This window comes from Myotis lucifugus, unplaced genomic scaffold (assembly GCF_000147115.1).
Source record: "Myotis lucifugus unplaced genomic scaffold, Myoluc2.0 scaffold_153, whole genome shotgun sequence".
NCBI lineage: Eukaryota > Metazoa > Chordata > Mammalia > Chiroptera > Vespertilionidae > Myotis > Myotis lucifugus.
This window is the reverse complement of record NW_005871201.1, coordinates 1,141,953-1,162,135: the sequence shown is the minus strand read 5'-3', so window position 1 is coordinate 1,162,135 and position 20,183 is coordinate 1,141,953. Positions and strand designations below refer to the sequence as shown.

General features: G+C 39.6%; 1 protein-coding gene across 1 annotated transcript in view; it reads left to right on the top strand.

Moving 5' to 3' along the window:
- The first annotated feature begins 1,579 nt into the window (after window positions 1–1,579).
- Window positions 1,580–20,183, top strand: part of HCN1 (hyperpolarization activated cyclic nucleotide gated potassium channel 1) — a 30,103-nt gene continuing 11,499 nt past the window's right edge. The window contains exons 1-2 of the mRNA XM_023759392.1: window positions 1,580–1,606; window positions 1,952–2,192. Of these exons, the coding sequence (XP_023615160.1) occupies window positions 1,580–1,606; window positions 1,952–2,192 (268 nt within the window). The remainder of the gene's footprint in view (window positions 1,607–1,951; window positions 2,193–20,183) is intronic.

Below are 20,183 nucleotides of genomic sequence, written 5' to 3'. Positions count from 1 at the left end.
GAACATAGGTGTAAGGAGTCTCTTTATTATTTTTGTTTGAAACTCTTATTTTCTTTGCAATCTGACTTATTTTCCCTTTCCCCAGCAGCATTCTTCTGTGTAATTTTCATATGAAATAAGTACCTTTTAAACAATCAATCCAGTCATTTTAATGACATACCTTTGTTTCTTTTCATTCCATTTTACCATTTATCTTTATGTGGTTTTTGTATAGAGGTATTCTAATACTAAAAAGCACATTTTTTTTTATACACATAACACTTGTTTCTCAAGTTGGTTGCTTGAGAAAGCATTGTAAAAGTTTTGGGTAACTGTTCCCAAGAGGAATAAAACTGAGCTTTGTGAGTACTTTTCTCTACTGATGAAAGGCCAACTTCCTACTTTCCTTTTCATCTTCCTTTCTTCTATCCATTCTTTTCAACTTCTTTCCTTCCTTCCATCCATCCATGCATGCATGTTTATTGAGCACTTACTATGTGCTGAATCTTACTGTAACCCCAACACCCACCATAGCTCTTTAGCACCAGTTAATACTGTCCACAAATTGCCTTGGGATACAGGCCCCAATGCAGTCAACTCTCATTATGAAGTCTTGGATGATGCCACACAAACCAAGTGCCACATGTGACATCTTTCTTTTGTTTGTTGTGCCATGTTCATTTTCTGCTTCTTGCTGCTGATTTTTAAATACTTACAACTCTCCATGAAGCTCCACTATTAGAGACACCTCTCTGCTCTGCTAAACTCACGAGATCTTGTTGAGGATGCATGACCTTCTTTTCCATGGTGGACCCTAATTTTTGTGCCCACTGTATCAGCTGGAATTCTTTTAACCTATGGGATCATAGCAGTTCATTTCATGAAGCAAGACTAGAGAAACCACCATTCCTACTCTTGGAATTCAGAGTTTTGTATAAGTTACTTCCCCAAAGCAGGGAATTCAGATCTCCATTTCTTTTTGCCCTCTTCCCACTTCCTCACTGAGGTTACTTAAGTTTTTATGTGTCTTAAGCAAGATAAAAAATTCAGGCCCTACCCTTTTCTTTTGAGAGCTCATTGGAGAAGACACTTCTGAGAAATGGCATTATGGTAAATTTTAGATGCCCATAGTTTATTCCGTTACATATCTGACTTGCAAGATTAAAGCTGGTCGGTCTCTGTTTGGTTCAGAGAGATGTCATATCTAGACCAGAACCCACAGAATGAAATTAAACATGTAGTTCTTCTAACTTAGAATTCCTGTCCAGAAATAAAACAAGTCAGAAAAAGTGGACTCCGACCTCTCTCCAGTCCAAGGTTTCCAGTGGAAACAGGACAGGCTTTGAAGGAGGGGTTTTCTGACCTAGCCTAGAAACCGACCAAATGTACAAACAGAGATTAGAATTAGAAACTCCTTTATGGAACCCATCTCTGTGATCTCCGTGGTTCTCACTCCGACATGAATGATGTTAAGGGAAAAACATCGAAAAGCTGTTGTCTAGCAGTGGGCCCCGTTTCAGAATTCCTATTGGCAGGTGTGCTTTAGATTGTTCAACACAGTGGAGCACAGAGGCCGTCATGATGTAGCTAATAGGCAATGATGTGGCCTCCTTTCTTCATAAAAAAGGTAAGAGAGACTAAAATTCTCCCACATTTTAGAAGTTCTCATTTTACATAAAGAATAATAAATGCGAAGTGGTAAAAGTTGAGGCTTGTATATATTTCATTAACATGTACTGAATGTATAATATATGCCTGTACCACACTGGGAACTGTGAATATAAAATTCCAACACGGAGATAAAATGAGCCCTGGCGTTGCAGAGACATGTAGATTATTAGAATTTATGTAGGTTTTGGTTCTGAATTTGAATTATGATGTTATGTTATATATATATATAATTTTAGAATATGCTTTCTTCCTGATATGAATAATATCACTCCTAATGCTGGTTTACTCTTTCCATCTCTAGGAGATAGTCAACTTCAACTGTCGGAAACTCGTGGCCACGATGCCTCTGTTTGCTAACGCTGACCCCAATTTTGTGACTGCCATGCTGAGCAAGTTGAGATTCGAGGTGTTTCAACCTGGAGATTATATCATACGAGAAGGAGCTGTGGGTAAAAAAATGTACTTCATTCAGCATGGTGTTGCTGGAGTCATCACAAAGTCCAGTAAAGAAATGAAGCTGACCGACGGCTCGTACTTCGGAGGTTAGTACCAAAGAAACACAGCTGAGATGACATGAAGTTGCTTTAGTACGTGTCTTCGTTAGAATCCTGGAGGTGTCAGAATGTTGATTTGTTGGTTTTGAATATAAATTCTCATTGGAATTCTGATTTTAAAAAGTGTCTATAATGGCATGTTTTTCACTCATCAGGCCTTGTCAAGCTTAATGTTTAAACATTCCTCAGCACCAAAAACTGGAATGTTTTCTTTAGAAAATGGCAAGAAGTCTGCGTTCCAGTATCTGCAGATTTATCCTGTAGGAGAGAATTCAAGTGAAACTCTTTTTTCTTCTCATCAGTGAGGTGCTCCATAAGTGCTCCTTATTAAGTGGTCCTTGTTACTTTCTGTTCATCCTTCATAGACTTTATCATCTTCTACCCCTTATGAAGGCTTCTCCATCAGAATCAATGTGTCCCAGCTCTGTGTTTCCATAGCACTTTTCATAGCTTTCCAGAGTCCTAGTCAAGTCCACCTCATGCTGAAATTAACAGGTAGTTACCTGTCTTCCTTCAGGTATTAGATGGCAAGTGTGGCATCAGAGAAGCCATTTAAAAGTCAAAGATGCTCAGGCCCCAAATGTCAGAGATTCTGATTCAGGAAGTCTAGACTGGAGACACACTTTTATTTGTTTGTTTATTAGAGAGTAACCAACCAGTTCTCAGAGGGGAGGGCTGGATGAAAGAAGGTGAAGTGATTAGCCAAGGAACATAAGTGCATAACCCATGGACATAGACAACAGTGAGGTGATGGCCAGAGGAAAGGGTGTGGGGGCTGGGTGAAGGTGAGCAAAGGGGGGTAAGTGGGGAGCATCTATAATAGTGTCAACAATAAAAAAATCCATAGTTATAAAGAGAAATTATTCAAATCAAATTAATAGGAGTTGAGAACCAGTCAATCAACTATATTTTATATGACTAGAGGCCCGGTGCACAAATTTGTGCATGGGTGGGGTCCAGCCAGGGGGAGGGGCCACAGGGGGTTGGCGGGCCAGCCCTGCCCCCTGGTCGAACTCCCAGTTGAAATCCCAGTTGAGGGGACAATTTGCATATTAACCTTTTATTATATAGGATAATAATAATAATCTGAGATTAAGATGTTTTCTCCAATAACAGCTAAGAAATAATTATTAGAAAAGGTTTATAATTGTTTTAAATGCTTTTGTGGAATTTATCAAAATAACCATAAAGTTCTTATTCATCAATATATTGCTGAGTAAAACATACAACTCAAAAAATTAGCTTCTTTGACTTCTGCTCAGCCATTAAGGACAATTTTGAAGTTTCCGTCTTCCCCTGTCATCCCACTCTTCTTCCTTCTTGTGAGTCTGTGTTGCCTCATCAGCCCTTTAGCCTTTTGTAAAGATTGTGCTAAGACAAAGGAGAAGATTAGGAGAATCTAAGAATCTAAAGGGGCCTTTCATGTTTGAATGAAGGAAAAAGAGAGAGCAATTGAAAGATGTGGACTAAGAAATAAAAGTATAGCCTCTGAGCCTGGTTTGGCAGAAGATGGTGTGGAGGTAAAACGTTTTTGAGGCAATAAAAGGAGGGGTTTAGTTTAAATATGTCATAGAAAAGTTCAAAAATAAGTTTCTGGAAGTTTTATTATACATTTAGAATGCATTTCTACATTTGATACTAGTATACATTTTGTGCATTCAAAGGCGCTTTTAATTACTAATACAGTTATGTGTGCTAATGTGAGTAAGGTTGCATACACAGCTAGGACATTTGCCTCCCTGGATTTATGTGGGTGAAACTGTTAGTAAAATCAACTAAATTGTCCTTGTGCCTATAAGATCATTTTGGGGATAAAAACTACTTTGTTTTATGGCATTATTTCTTCAACACATTGTAGCATATCTATCTACAAGTGAGGCTGGTCTGTAATTTTGTGGTTATGTTGTTCACTTTGTGACGCCTAGATGACTTTGGGTATCTCAGGTTTTCCTCATTTCTAAAAAGAGTAAGAAAACTTTTCTAAACAATGTATTCTCTGTTTCAAGGCAGTTTAAGCAATCTCTCTTTATACACACAATTGATATTTATTTGATTTAAACACCAAAGAAGATAATGAAAGGCAGTTAGAATCTAAGAATAATAAATTGTACGTAGCATGTTGGGGTTTAGAATTCATAACTCTTTCAGAACCTAATATGAGACATTGAAATTAACAGAATGGACCTTTGTACCACACTCATTTTATATTCGTGTAAACAGAGCATGACCAGTTCACAGGGCAGTTCAGCAGAAAAGCCACGGATCAGCTGAGCAATGCTCTTCCCACTTGGCTAAAATGCCCGGATTAAACAAACATAATTAGTGCACAAAACACACTGTCCCGAGTGGTGAGATAAGGGGACTTATTCAAAGAAAGGTCAGATTCAGAGTTTTGTATTTTGTGCCTAACCTGACTTATTTCTACAATAATACAGAACAGTAATTCTAGATTAATACTGTTTTATAACTCGGGCAGGTTTTTGTGGTTGTTTTCGATCTCTCTGTGCTGAGGTGGAGGAGGGAGCGTGGTAGGTCAGCGCATGCGCAGTGGCAGTCACTGTTCCCCAGTTCAGTTCTAGGGGAGGGAGCGCAGGAAAAGGAGCAGGCAGTGTGTCTACTGTGTGTTAGGAACGTGCCTAAGGCCCTGGGGAGACAGCATTGAGCGAAATCGACAGGATTTCCCAGTGTGGAGCTTATATTTTTAGTAGGTACTTTGATTTTAGAAAGAGGAATTTAATAAATCAACGTAGAAATGACTGGAATATAAGCCACGTTATCAGGTGGTGATAAGTGCTTCAGGGAAAATTAATGTGGGGGAGAAGGATAAGGAATGCCCCCTCCCCACAGGGTCCTATGGAGAGCCGAGTTCAGGCACGTGGGAGCCCCAGGCTCCCTACTGAGAGCGATGGTGACTGAGCATCCAGTGTCTGCTGAGACTGGTCCTCCTGGCTCCGGTCAGGTGATAGAGACACAGTGAGTTTGGGAGCTAAGGGAGGCTCTTGCTTGTAAGAAAGATTTCCTGGACTCCTTCTTGATTTCTCCTGTGAAGAAAATTTTATTTATTTATTTATTTATTTATAAATATATTTGTATTGATTTCAGAGAGGGAGAGAGATAGAAACATCAGTGATGAGAGTCATTGATTGGCCGCCTCCTGCACACCCCCAACTGGGGATCAAGCCCGAAACCCGGGCATGTGCCCTGACCGGGAATTAAACCATGACCTCCTGGTTCATAGGTCAGTGCTCAACTAGTGAGCCACTCTGGCTCGGCTTTATTGATTTTTTAATCCTCACCTGAAGATGTTTTTTCCATTGATTTCTAGAGAGAGTGGAAGGGGGGGTGGGGCATCAACATGAGAGAGTCTCATCAATTAGTTGCCTCCTGCATGTGCAACCCCGGTATGTATGTGCCCTTGAGCAGGAATGGAACCCGTGACCCTTTGGTCTAACCTCTGTGCAACCAGCCAGGGCAAAGAAAATTTTATAGTTCTCTTTTTACGTATGAGGAAAATGAGCCTCAGAGAAGTTAGACCACCTGGCCAGGGCCATTGAGCTGAAAAGGGACAAAGCCAAGTTTCAAACTCAGCTGTGAATCTGAACCCACAGTCTGTGTTTTGTCCACTGTTCTCACTGCTTTCCAAGAGAGGCGTGGTGATCTTCTAGGGTGTAAATGTTGAACTGTTTTATAGTCTACTAGAAGCCCGGTGCATGAATTCATGCACAAGTAGGGTTCCTAGGCCTGGCCAGCAGTCAGGGCGGATCGGGGCCTTCTGGCTGCCAGCTGGGGCCTTCTTTCATTCTGCACCAACCCCTGGTGGTTAGCGCATGCCATAGTGAGCAGTCGAACTCCTGGTCTCCTGGTTGAACTCTATAAGGGACACTTTGCATATTAGCATTTTATATATATATAGATAGATTCTTCTGATATCCTGACCCTCCTATTAATCATATGATCAATATATTATCCACTAAGAAAAAGTTCCATTAATATACCTCATTAAAATTTCAATTTTTTTTATTCAATAGTTTATAATTTTAAAGAAAAGCTTCTGTTTCCTAGTGGAAGGTATTTTATTGTTAGTATCTCATCTACTCACCTCGTAAGGGCCATTTTTCTTTCCACACAAAAGTGTTCTAATTAATTCCATCTCTTAATTGTCCTGTCAAAATACGTTTTTCTGAAGGTGTGGCCATGTGAATAAGCCTACCAGCAGGAGCCCACTTCCAGTGTCGGTTGCTGTGATAAATTATTTGGCATTAAACGCTGCTTAACTGTGTCTAATGTTTTGCCAGCCTCCAGGAGACCGCCAATTTCTTTATATGCCTAATGTGCATATTTAGGATTTTTATGTCCATATGCATGTGACCAGATAAGGATCATGTGGCATTTAAAGTTGACAGCCTCCTATTGAACAACCAGACAGGCAACCCCTCCCCGGAGGCTGTGCATGGTTTGTAGGAGAACAAGGATCTGCTGATCTCTACCTGACAGTTCACTGTGCCTCTCGTGCGTTTCTAAAAGCTGACGCTGATTTTCTAGAAGGTGTGAGGAATCCGTGGATGGTAAATTCACAACTTGATTAGCCCAATACTCCTATTATATGTAGGAGAAAGGGGAGGCAGCAGCAGAGAATAACAATGAGTCTCAGAGATTTTTCTTTCTGGTCCTCATTTGTTCTGCCCTTAGGCCAGGCTCATGAAATATTTGCTTCAATACTGTCGAGTCAACTCTGACAGATCTTTGTGCGGGTGTTAGCCCACCTAGAAATACCAGGTAACGTACAACCACTAGGTTAGCTAGGTTATTGGGTGGGAGAGATGTTAGTTCCCATCTGTATCCTCACTCACGGCTCTAGGATTCTACAAAGTCATGTATAAATGCATCCGTGTAGAACAGAGGAGTAAATTCAAATGTCTGTGACACTTATGAAGATCAGAGGGAGCATGAAGAAAACATTTGATCAGGCTGGCTGGTGTGGCTTGTGGTTGAGCATTGACCTATGAACCAAGAGGTCTCTGTTTCGATTCCCCATCACAGCACATGCCCAGGTTGTGGGTTTGATCCCCAGTAGAGGGTGTGCAGGAGGCAGCTAATTGATATTCTCATCATTGATGTTTCTATCTCTTTCTTCCTCTCCCTTCCTCTCTGAAATCAATCAAAATATTTTTTTTCAAAAGAAGACATATTTTGAAGTTATCGTGTCTGCTCTCTTTAATAAAATAGAAAAAGAGGAAGAGAAAAGGAAAGAAAAGAAAAGAAAAGAAAAGGGAAAAGAAAAGAAAAGGAGAGAAAAGGAAAGAAAAGAAAAGGAGAGAAAAGGAAAGAAAAGAAAAGGAGAAAAAAGGAAAGAAAAGAAAAGGAGAAAACTAAAAAGCCCTGATTTTAAGTCTTGGTTCCCTAGTATTCCTGTGGTGATCACCCAAAGCCAGGCCATAACTTGAACCTAATAACATAAAATCCCCATGAGGCTAATGTACTTTCTCATCTCTTTATGTGTAATTCTAATTCATCTCTTTATGTGTAATTCTAATTCATGCATTTAATTTTTTCAGTATCTAGCAAAAAACCTCAGGTATAGTGTTTTATAGCCGCTGAAATAAGTCTATCAAGTTATGATTCACTTTAGGATATAAAATTGTTTGAATAATTTTCTAATGGTATTTCTCCTTTTGAAAACAAAAATTGCTAAATTGTGATTACCGATACTCTTTGGTATTTACATTTTACTTGTGTTACCCCAGTGCTGCCTTTTGTGGTGATAAACATTGCATGTGCTATTAACGGAATTTCTGGTAATGAAGAGCAGATGGAAGATTTTTTTTCATTTTGACGCATAGCTCAGGGGTAGAGAGAAACGGGGTTTTCTATCAAGTATAGCTGGAGAACTTTCAAAGCATGTACATTACCAATAAGAATAGTCGAAGAGAAAACCATCTCCCAGATCAATGTTTTCCTTAGGCTTCTCCTTACAGTCAGTCTGCATGAGTGATTTGAGAGTCAGCAATGGGCCCCTTAGCCTGAGGCTCAGAATTTCCCGCGTCTGCCTGCATCCCTGGGTTCCCGGAGAGGAGGCCCCTGCACTCTGCTTGCTCTCTGTGTTTATATTCACTCCACAGCAGTTCTCTTGCAAGGAGGTTCATCTGAATTGTGCCCCTTGCCCTTCATATGAAGAATAACAAACCCAAATCCTTTAAAAAAAATTTCCCAAGCCCTGTACAATCTGGCTGAACCTATTTTTCTAATCTCAATTTTAAATTTTCCCTTCAGACACCCTCAAACCAGCACCCCCAAGACTATGAGTTTTTACTTAAGTAAGCAAAGTTTGCCTTTGCAAAGATTGACCCCCTTGGTCAGAAAAACATTTCTTTTTTCTCCAGGCTGATGCTTTGCTTCTCATAATTCTTAAGATACCACTTGAATGTTATTATTTTATCTCCCCTAGACAGATGATTTTTCTTTCTGTTTTCATAGCACTTTGACCTTAACCTGTGATTGAACAGTTTCATTATTATTTTGTCAATTTTTATGTTATGAATTTTATGAGCTTAGACACTGTGATTTCTTTCCATTTAAACCTTTAGCACCAAAGCACAATTCTTGAACTATCACAGACACTCAGTAGGAACTTGTACAACAAGTGGGTGGATGGATGGATGGATGGATGATGGATGCATATATTTTCCCTTTTCTCTACTCTTTATCTTCTGCTTTCTCCCAAGCCCTAAAAGAGGAAAGGCAGTCAAGCCTCCTATTCGCTTTGGTATTATACTCTGTTAAATTCATTGTCTGTATCTCAAGATAGGAAGTCAATACAATCAATAATGATAAATTACAAACTAAACTAAATGAAACACAAGGCAGTTCCTATATCTAAGAAATTGGGTGTTAATGCTTTAATTACTTCCTATCTAATTTTAATTAATCTCACTATATTAGGGATTCATAGATATAGCTTTAGAATTTAAAGCAATAGAATATAGATATTGCTATCTAATAGAAATTTGTGGGGTGATGGAAATGTTCTCTACTCAACACTGTTCAATAAAGTGGTTACTAGCCAGATGCAGCTATTGGTGTTCATGTGAATGAGGAGTTAGCGATTTCATTTTATTGTAATTAATTTGGATTAAATATGAATATCCACAAGGAGTGTAGTGCCTACCCTATTGGACAAGACTGTTTTAAATTGCTAGGATGAGCCCTAACTGGTTTGGCTCAATGGATAGAGCGTCGGCCTGCGGACTGAAGGGTCCCAGGTTCGATTCTAGTCAAGGGCATGTACCTTGGTTGTGGGTACACATCCCCACTAGGGGGTGTGCAGGAGGCAGCTGATCGATGTTTCTCTCTCATCGATATTTCTAGCTCTCTATCCCTCTCTCTTCCTCTCTGTAAAAAAAATCAAAAAAATATATTTTAAAAAAATAAATTGCCAGGATGGGTGAATAGGGTTTATAAGACAACTGTATCCAGAATGGTATAAAGGGCTGTTGCTTTCTCTATTCTTCCTGGAAATTTTCCAATCATTATTTCATGCTAAGCCCCAACTAGCCTTCAAAGTTAATTTACCCCATAAATGAAGCAAATGATATATTTTCCTTCCTTAATTTATTCCTTTTTCTCTTCATCAAGTAGATATTGAAAATCTTCAATGTTTCAGGCAGAATTCTAAGTATTTGTCACATAGTGACAAATAAGATATAATTCTAGAGTTTGTGGATATAGTCTATGTGATTGGGGGGACACGAGTAAACAAAAAATAAATGAAGGCATGTAATAATTTCAAGTCATAGTAGATGCCATGAAAAAATTTAAGGCAGGGTAATAAAAGGACTGTATGGCAGAGACCTTAACAAAAAGAGGCAAATAGTCATATAAATATCTGAGGAAAGAGCATGGGGAATAGCAAGAACAAAGTTTCTGAAGTCGGCACAGACATGGTGAGTATGGGAACAAGAGAATATCAGTAGAGCACAGTCATAGGAGCTGAACTCAAAGTGGTGTCCAGAAAAAGGACTTGTGGACATACATACACCATGTTGCATCTATAACTCATCCCAGTGATAGATCAAGAACTCTAAGTTAGTTCATGTGGAAGGTGGTGAGCAGTGGAAAAGAAGTAAGATTAATGAACTGGAAGTCCTGATGGGGTAAAAGACTTGTTGGAGTTAGAGCAGTAGAATAAATTGAGCTGCAAATACAAGAAGTAGTGATGTGAAGTTGGGTAAGCTGTTGGTTGGTAATAATGAAGTCTAGGGGATGACCATTGAAATAATAGCTAAACAAAAATTTTAAAATGAAAGATAATATTGAGTTAGTTAAAGAATACTGAGACCAATGTGTTGGATGAATCATTCCAAGCATCCTGATGGACACAATGGTCATATGCTTTAAATGTTATGACCAGAATGATCTGCATTTCAATGAAGGCCTACTTAAACTAAATTAAAGCTATACTTCTAAGATCATTTTTTCTTTCACATATTATTTACACTCTTTTCCTATTTTCTCTCCATCTCTAATTTTTCTTCGTGATTTATTTGCAAAATTTATATAAGATACACAGAAACTACAGAACTAAAAGATTCCTATTATGCTGAAAACTTATAGATGATCACTTTATGAGTACATTTGCATTCTCACCCTTAGCACATAATATATCATTTTTATGGAATAAAAATTTGTGGCATTGAATCTAATTTGGGAGTCTTCTTTAATTGAATAGCATTTTATATCATTAAGTCAGTTATCCAACTTGTAACAAATGATCTCTATTTATATTTTTTCCCATTTTCCAACATAAAATGTCTACTCTTTTGTTTCGCTTGCAAGGTCTTAACAGAAGTTTATAGGAAAATAAATGTGAACAAACTCATTACAACTAGCATTTTGGTAAAACCTTACTTATTGCTGAAAAGTGGAGCAAGATTCTCTTTTGGCTCCTTCTTTGGCTGCTCCTGTCTTTTCCTCTCCAGCCTCGCCCTGGGCTTTCAGAATCTCTATCCACCTTCGCTAAGCTCTCGCCCCAGTTGAGCAGATCTGCTCATGGGCCATCCCAGCTGGTGTGACCCATGAGCTAAAGTTAGTAAACTGCTTCGAGTTCTTTGGATAAAAGTTGTGCAAAGTATCATCCATCCTGCTGTGAGGCTTTCTTTAAGAACCAATATCGCCGAAACCAGTTTGGCTCAGTGGATAGAGCGTCGGCCTGCGGACTGAAAGGTCCCAGGTTCGATTCCGGTCAAGGGCATGTACCTGGGTTGCGGGCACATCCCCAGTGGGAGATGTGCAGGAGGCAGCTGGTCAATGTTTCTCTCTCATTGATGTTTCTAACTCTCTATCTCTCTCCCTTCCTCTCTGTAAAAAAATCAATAAAAATATATTTAAAAAAAAAAGAACCAATATCATACTTCATTGTATTCGTGAGTCTAGGAGAGTTTGGAAATGAGGGAGGAGTGTGTATCTGGGTCAGCACTCTGCAACCAAGTGTGCAAGTGCAGGCTCTACATGGGAAACTCTGGCCTTCGAGTTTGTATTTTTTATATTATCTCCTCCTCACCTCTGCTAATCTATACTGTCAGCCCAGAGTGAAGTGTGGTGAAGTAAGACCGTTTTTCTGGGGGGAGAATAAGTGTTTAACTTGAGGCACTAAGTATACATTTGGAAGTAATTAATTTTTTTGACGTTCTCAAGGTCACATTTGTTTCCTGTAGGAGAGTTAGCAGATGTGCACAGGACACATGCGGGCTCATTGTCATAGTGTAGGACGTGCGTGTAAACCCCCCTGAAGGGCTGATCTGAGCGATGCCCCAGCTCATACTATGTAGGATCTGAGCAGTGCACTCTGTACAGGTTCATCCAGGCGGCGGTGGTGTCCCGTGGTGACTTCATTGCCTCACTGCTGGGGACAGATGGCTGCTTCCTCCTGTGTCCTCATTTCAACTCTGTCTCTTGCTCGCTCCCTTTCCATGCGGCCTTCCCCGGGTGCTAATAGCAGAGGCTTTTATTCTGGGCCCCGGTTTTACATGCTCTTAAATTTAGACCTTCCACTTACGCCTGAAGGTCCACATTGCCAAATCATAGCGGTACAGAGGTCTCCCTGTGAAACTAGGCACCACGTGCAATTGAGAAGTTATGCCTGTATTGTTGCTTGAGGGTTCTCCGCTCATAATGTTGCAAATGAAAGATCAGATTCTGTCTTTAGGAAAAGCTATGGAATGATTAGGAAGCAGCGTGATGTGGCAGAGTGTGCAGCATCCACAGAGCAAGGATCCTGGCCCATCTCTGTCAATAGGACCCACCTGCATGTCCCCAGGCAGCTTAATTAATGCCTAGGGCAGTGGTCGGCAAACTGCAGCTTGGTAAACCACAGCTTGTGAGCCACATGCGGCTCTTTGGCCCCTTGAGTGTGGCTCTTCCACAAAATACTGGCTCTTTCTCAAAATTTTTTAAACTGAGGATCATCTCATCTCTGAAAATTCTTATTTCCTCACTTTATACACATGAGTGTGGGTGTGCAAACACCACCCCCAAGAAATAGCACATAAGATGGTCCAAATTCTCCAAGTAACTCATGCTTAATGTGCTAGACATTGTACTAATTTCACATATTTCATATAACACCATATTAGATTTAAATAGCTACAAAAATATATAATCTTTATAATCTTTAGCATTTCCAAAATACAGTGAAATGGAAGAGCAAACATATGTTTTTAAAAACTAAATTGTTCAGAAACATTTTTGTAACATTTAGAATGGGGAGGGATCTAATCCTTGTACAAACGAGGGCCGAGAGCTGCCTGGGCCACAGAGCTCCGCAGTGACAAGGTGGGCCAGCACGTCCGGCCACTGGTCTTCCTGCCGTAGCAGGTGCAGGTTTTGTAACTTCTTACCTGTGATGTTACTTCATGGCATTTCAGAAAACAAGGATTCTTTTCTCTTCGATTGAATTATGAAACACATTGTGCACCTACAAACACACATAACTTATTTCAGCCTGTTGTTAAACAATCTGAATTTAGTAACACTCCGATTCAGTGTGACTGTCTTGACCTGTCTGTTATCCATGGAGACAGGTCTCTCCACGGTTGGATTTACTTAGTAGGAAAGAGTCAAATTACTGGTCAGAATAGTTCATCAAAAAGATCATGAAGTGAAAATAATTTTGGTCCTTTAAATTGCATCTCATCAGCTATTGTGTAGGTATAATAAATTTAAGGAAATGTTGGAATATCCTCAGCAAATTTAAAATGCCAGAAGTCTTTTAACATACTTTATGTGGCGAGAAACACATTAACAACACAATAACATTTCAATGGCATATCATGAATGGTTCCCTCTGCTAGGATATGTATGTGTGCCCCAAAGAAAGGAATGGAAGGGTCCAGAGATGTGGCTAAATATTCTTGATGCTAGGAAGTCAGTGAACAGCCACCCCCACTTATACAGTTATACTGGACATGAATGAGAACATTAATTAAAGTCAAACAATTATCAGACTCTGTAGAGAAATAGCATTTGAAATCATAATTGAATTCATTGAACAATGCTGTGGTTCACTTATTAATGCAGTACATACTTTCCTGTTGTAAGGACTTACAATGAGCACATTAACAGTTCTCATTTTCTGGGAGTTTATAAGATATTTGTAACTATAGGACAACTACTAATTCATCCTGCCTCAACAAGAATCTGGAAATATTGGAATAATGCTTATTAAATACTAAAATCATTTCTATATGCATAATGTACGTGTTTGTGCATGTACTGTTACAAGTTGAAAAAGAGGATACAATATAAATACTTACACTTGAAATTCCTAATAGGTTATCTTTATAAAGAAGCAATAGAAATAGGTGAGGATATCATTATTATTATCATTATAAATTTTCCAGTGAGAGAGATATCAGAGCAATACTTTCATATTTTGTTTTCTATTCATCTCCCCTTTTCCTTCTCTAATTAGAACGAAAGTGATTCAGACAAATGTTGATTCCTAGCTGCTGAGAATCTTGGACCTGGTGCAGTTGTATTTTGGTGTCGGTGCCATTAGTGGGAGGGCGTCTGCTATAATGCACAGTTCAGAGGGAGAGAAGGGACTTAATCTAATCATTTTATCATCCTGAGCCTGATCTTCCTGATTGAACTTTTTCTTGGGTTAAATGAAACACACAGGTGCCTGATCACATCCTTGCCTTGTGTGACACAGAGTTACCTCTAAGACAGTGTGCTGTGTAGAAGGAGATTAATTTTCTTACTAGACTGGATCTCTTTGAGCCTCAATCAGATTAGCTGAGGAAGGACAGAGGATGTTAAAGAAAAGAATAGTATGTACTCTAGGACTTCACAATGCTTGTGCTCTGGGCAGATAATCTTGAATGGAAAATTCCGGGCAAGCTAAATTAGGGGAAATGACTCTACTTGAGTGAATGCATTCTGAAAGTGTCATTGTGCATCTTGGGCTTTTATTACAGAACATATTCTTGCTTGAGCAACCAGCACAGTAAATTTTAAAACTTAATCATAACCCCTCCCCTCAAAATCTGAACTTTATCCAGTAAAAGTTTACAGTTGCCTAAAACCTTAGGTGGACTAAGTTTCTTAACTATGTGTTGTGTCAAACCTTAAATTTGCCTTTTGTATGTCTTCCCAAAGCAAAAATGAGAGTTTATCTGAGAAGATGGGAACTGATGCGTATGATACCTTAAGAGTAAGAGAACGGTGTAGTGTTGCTACAAGTCCTAGCTCGGGTCTGGTTTTCAGAGCCCCTCGGAATCAGTCATTTGTTATAATGACCATGTTTTTGTGGATGGAGACTTATACCTTGAAGGTTGGCTAGAGGGCATGTATTGTTTTAGGAAAAACAATCAGCATCCCTGCCTTCATTAGTTGGGACTTCTTTGAAGCAAGCCCTTGTGTCTCTAAACCTGTAAAAAGAGGAGAAACTGGTGATAATTGGTCTTGGTTACATTTTCAGATAACAATTTGAGATTTTTCTCAGGGACCACAGGAATGAATAAGAAGCTTAGTAACTGAAAGCTGAAAAGAGCCACAGATGTTTATATGAAATTCCCTATTTTTAAAATAAGTTTAGGGTTTTGGAAATACCTAAGAATAAACCTAATTCCCACCAGCTTCTGAATGAGAAGTCCATAGTGATATCAGGGGAGTGAAAATGAGAGAAACAAATGGCATCAGGGGAGGTGAGGGTTCATTTCCAGCCCAGAGGACAACATTTTAGAATAATGTCTTGGATTTAATGTTCAGTGCTTTGCATTCGCCGTGTCATTGGTCCGCTTGTGCCTGAACCAAATGGCGGAGGCCCTGAGCAGCCAGGGAGAGGAAAGGAGGAACTGCACAGAAAAAAAGAAGTGATTATTCCGTGAAAAAGAAGGCCCTCCGAGGTTTGACTCTGCCAGTGGGTCTGAAGGAGTGGGTGTGCCATTCTCACAAAAGGTCCGCATTGGTAACTTAGGGCATTGCCAGGAATGGGACTAGAATTTGCTAAAACAGCACCGAGGAGAGGATGCAGTTCTGAAGGATATCAGTGCAGAACTTGCTATTGAAATCAGAGCTTCAGAATTTCTATGTTTTTAACTGAGGAAAAGAAAATCTCCGAAAAAAGCTAAAAATGATTCAAACAGATATAGAAAGTCCTGAGACATCAGTAATCCTGTGGGTATCATGTTCTAGACGTGCACTATCCCTGACACGTTCCCAGGTTTTATTTTCCTGTAGCAGGTGCCATTATTCAAGTGTAGTTAGGTAAGGTTTTCTATGTCCTCCCTAGAATGTGAGTTCCATGAGAGTAAGGAACGCATCTTACACCTGAGACACCTAGAGTGGTATCTGACACCTTGAGACCATGATATAAAGTTCTTGGATGGAGGAACAAAGTCCCATCTGAGCCGAGCTGTAAAACTGAACAGCGGTGTGCCAGGTAACCGTTGGGACAGGAACGGCAAATGGAAGGAGAGAAATAACATGGAGCCACTTTGGCTTCTTCACCTCAGGAAACCCACTGCTGATGGTCAGTGATTATCGAGCTCATCCCGAAGTAAAGCGTGACCCTCACTGTGCACTTGGAAAATCAATGTTTAAAGTCGATGTTCCCTTCTATTATGGATAGAAACTTCTGGAAGTTCCGCTCAGAATGTGAGAGATTGAAGGTTGACCTAGATTGTTTTTCCACTTGAAATGGACCCATCACTCTTATCGGGCACAGGAAGAACACTTAGGAGAGATAAAGAAATCTCCATCTCTCCAAAGGAATGAGTGTGCCATCAAATGGTTCGCAGACTTAGCGGTGTCATTTGAAGGCCTCTCCTCTGCAGAGAAACTGCCATATGGCCGGCATTGCGGTCTTCCCAGTGCACACAGTGTAATAGCCTGGTCCATGATGAGGCACCAGCTCCCGGCTGCGAAATTAAAGCAGCGTTCAGCGCCTCTCAGCAAGAAGCTGCGGCTGGATGTGTTCTGCAAACTGGGTTCTGCGTGAGCCAAGGGGAAGGGCTGGCGGAGTTGGGAAACACAGTCAGACTTGTTAACACAAGCGTTTCTTGCACAGATGCTCCGGCTCGGCGCTGGGCTTCGGATGGCTTGGCTCCTGCGTAGCTATCAACTAAATGTATTTTTGTTTCAGTTCCTTTTAATTTTCATCTTTGCAGCCATTTATTTGAATGCAGTCTTCTACCTCAAAGACGTTTTGAAAATGTTTGTTGGGAAAGAAAGGGCTTACAGTGGAATAAAGTAGTCTCTTTTCTTTATGGGTAACATTTTCATCTGCCCAAGACAATACCAGAAAGGGGGCTGGGAGTCCTGCTGGAACTCACAGGGACTGAGGCTCGAATGAAGGCCCTATTACCAACTAGTTATTTAACTTTAAGTAGGTTAATCGAATTCTTTTAGCTGAGTGCAGTAGTCTGTTAAAAAAACGATAATTCTCACTTTGCAGGGCGGTTGCAAGGAATAAATAATTATATATGTATGTCTGTGTGGGTGTTATGTGTATAATGCCAGACTAGCTTTGGTAAAGTGGATGCAGGCACAAATCAAGCATTCATTTGCTGCTATAGTCTATTTCTCTATCAGCATGTTCACAGATATCTATGTATCTGTTTAGTAAATATTTGCCTTAGGGTGGTGTGCTCAGAGCCATTGGCCCTATCTTTCAACATCTTTCCATTCTCTCAAGGTCTATGATAACTCTGAAAAATATCCTTTTCCAGTGAAATTCTCCAGGTAGATCTCATAGTCAAAGCTGATAGATAGATGGTAACATTTTCACAGGTGGCAAAGACTTTTCTCTCCTCTCCTTAATTTTCTGCTTTGAACTACTCTTCAAATGTACTCCTCCAATAAGCCTGCTCTGAACCTCCAGGCTGGCCCATGCTCTCATGCACTATCTCCTCTCTCTATAGCATTCTCAGTTATTCTCTTTTTCTAAGTACATTACAATGAAATCATCTGTGCTTGCCTACTGGACTGAATCTTCTTAAACTTTATAATTCTGGTCCCTCGCTCAGGGCTTTGTAGGTCTTCTATAATGTGTGTCAAAATAACCACACACACACATACAGGCCCATGAACAAAGTGTTCTGTTTCTCATTCATCATTTGCTTCCCCATTCCATATCAATAGCGTACTAATCGATCTACTGACATAAAATCATTTTCAACCTATTATATACTAGTCATTAACATTATATGTGGATTATGTTATGACTAATGTAGTCACCAACTAAATATGAACAGTCCGTGCTTTGATTAATGTTTCTTATTCAACGAGCTTTATGGAGACTTTATATGCCAGTCTGTATCCTGTAATCAGTATGTCTTTAAGAAAGTAAACATGTAAGAAGTCAAGTAGACATGCAGATCATGACAGCTCAATGCGTTAGGAGCATAAGATAAAATCACAACTTAAGATGTAGGAATCTGTCCATAAAAATATCCTCTCTGAAGGAGGTGACACCTAGCTTGAGCTCTGATGGCTGAGTAGGAGGCAGCAGAAGAGGGGCCTTTTGTGGGATGAGCATTCCAGATGGAGAAGCAGTGAGTGTCAAAGCAGAGGTCTGGGAAAGTGGGAAAGTGTGTTGGTTTGGGGAAATGCACACACAGCACTCCAAATGTTTGGAATGTGGCAGGAGCAGGTAGGAGTGAATCCAGGTCTATGTCTTTGCAAGAAATTAGGATTCCTTCCTGCTGGTAATGGGAAAGAACTGAAGGTTTTCAAAATGAGGAATGGAATGAGCAAATGTATGTTCAGAAATAACATTTGCTAAAACAGCACCGTAGTCTCACAGAGGGAGGCATCTGTGTAAGCAAATAGGCAGGAGGGTCTTAAAACAACCCAGATATGAAGTTATGATGATTAAATCTAATCCCCAGCAAAGGATTAGAAAAGATACCAATGGAGAAGGATCCATGGAATTTACAGTCCAGCTACTTATGGAAAGTAAGAGAAAGGGAGGGTTCTCTTTTGTTGAATGCAATGCCATTTAGCATGATAGCAAATATAGATACAGCAAGTTTGCAAGGATAAAGGTGAGAGGAAATAAGAGATGACTTGGGTCTTGTGCTTGCTAGACTATTCATTCTAAGAATGCCAGGGTCATATACATTTTGATTACAAGTACATCACCAGCATCTGCCACACTTGCAGTTGTTTAATGCATATGTTTGTCCAGTAGCTCTTTGTTGAATTCATGACTGAGAGCCTGTGTAACAGACAGCTTGCAAATGTCCAGGAGCATCAATACTCTGTTTGCAGGATGAAGATTAACATGACTCTGGTTCATAATCCATTAGGAAAATTAATTTTCCTTCGGAAAGCTGGCACTAGCACAAGAGCAGAAAAGGTGATAGATACACTAGCCTCATAAACAGGAATTCTCACAAAATTGTAGGAGTCCATCTTTGTTCCCATAACTGATTTATTCCTCGCCCAATTTAGTCTATTACTTCCCAGCCCTTCGAAACCAGATCCGGGAGGGAAATAAGCCCTATTGTCTTGAAGTATATATTACTATTAATCTATTTATTTAGCACCTATGCATCTAGACTGGTACTGCTGATGTACCAGCCTTGTGAGAATTCAGAACATCATCACTGAAATGATTTTCTGCGTGTTGGGGTCCACATGAGAAGCCCTAGCTGAGAAAGTCCTCCTTCCTCCCCCAGTATTAGAACAACCTAAAGAGCATCTATGTGGAAGAGGAAGAAATCCATTTAAACCATATTTTTCTGTAAAGGACCAGAAACTAAATATTTTGGACTTTGTGGGCCATGTATGGTCTCCACCACATATGTCTTTTTATATTTATTTTTTTAGAAACCTTAAATATGTGGAAACCATTTTTAACTCGGTACAAAAAGCAATAAAAAATGTGATGGTTGGATTTGACTATAGGACTCTTGATAGAACCTTATTTCAAAATTAGCCTTTTCTCCAAATTTAGCTCATTCTGAATAAAATAATACAAGTGAAAACATTCTGTAAAAGATATTTCCCTTCTCATTGTCATCCTTTAGTACAGTTTACCTCTATTAACTATGCTACTAACTAAACTAATTGATGATTTGGATTATTGTTTTTTGTTCATTTGTTTTTTAAATATTTTTATTGATTTTGTAGAGGAAGGGAGAGAGATATAAACATCAATGATGAGAGAGAATCATTGATTGGCTGCCTCCTGCATGCCCACACGGGATCAAACCCACAACCCACGATATCAAACTGTGACCTCCTGGTTTATAGGTCAACACTCAACCACTAAGTCATGCTGGCCTGGCTGGATTATTGTTTCTTATCAATATACTAGTGGCCTGGTGCACAGATCTGTGCACATTGAAAAGAAATTAATTAGAAGAAATATTTTAATATTGCTATTTGCCCTTTCTCTATAATAGAAGTGTCAACCAAATTCACAATCAAAAATGACAGATCAAAACACACGTGTGCAATTGGCACCAGTGAGAG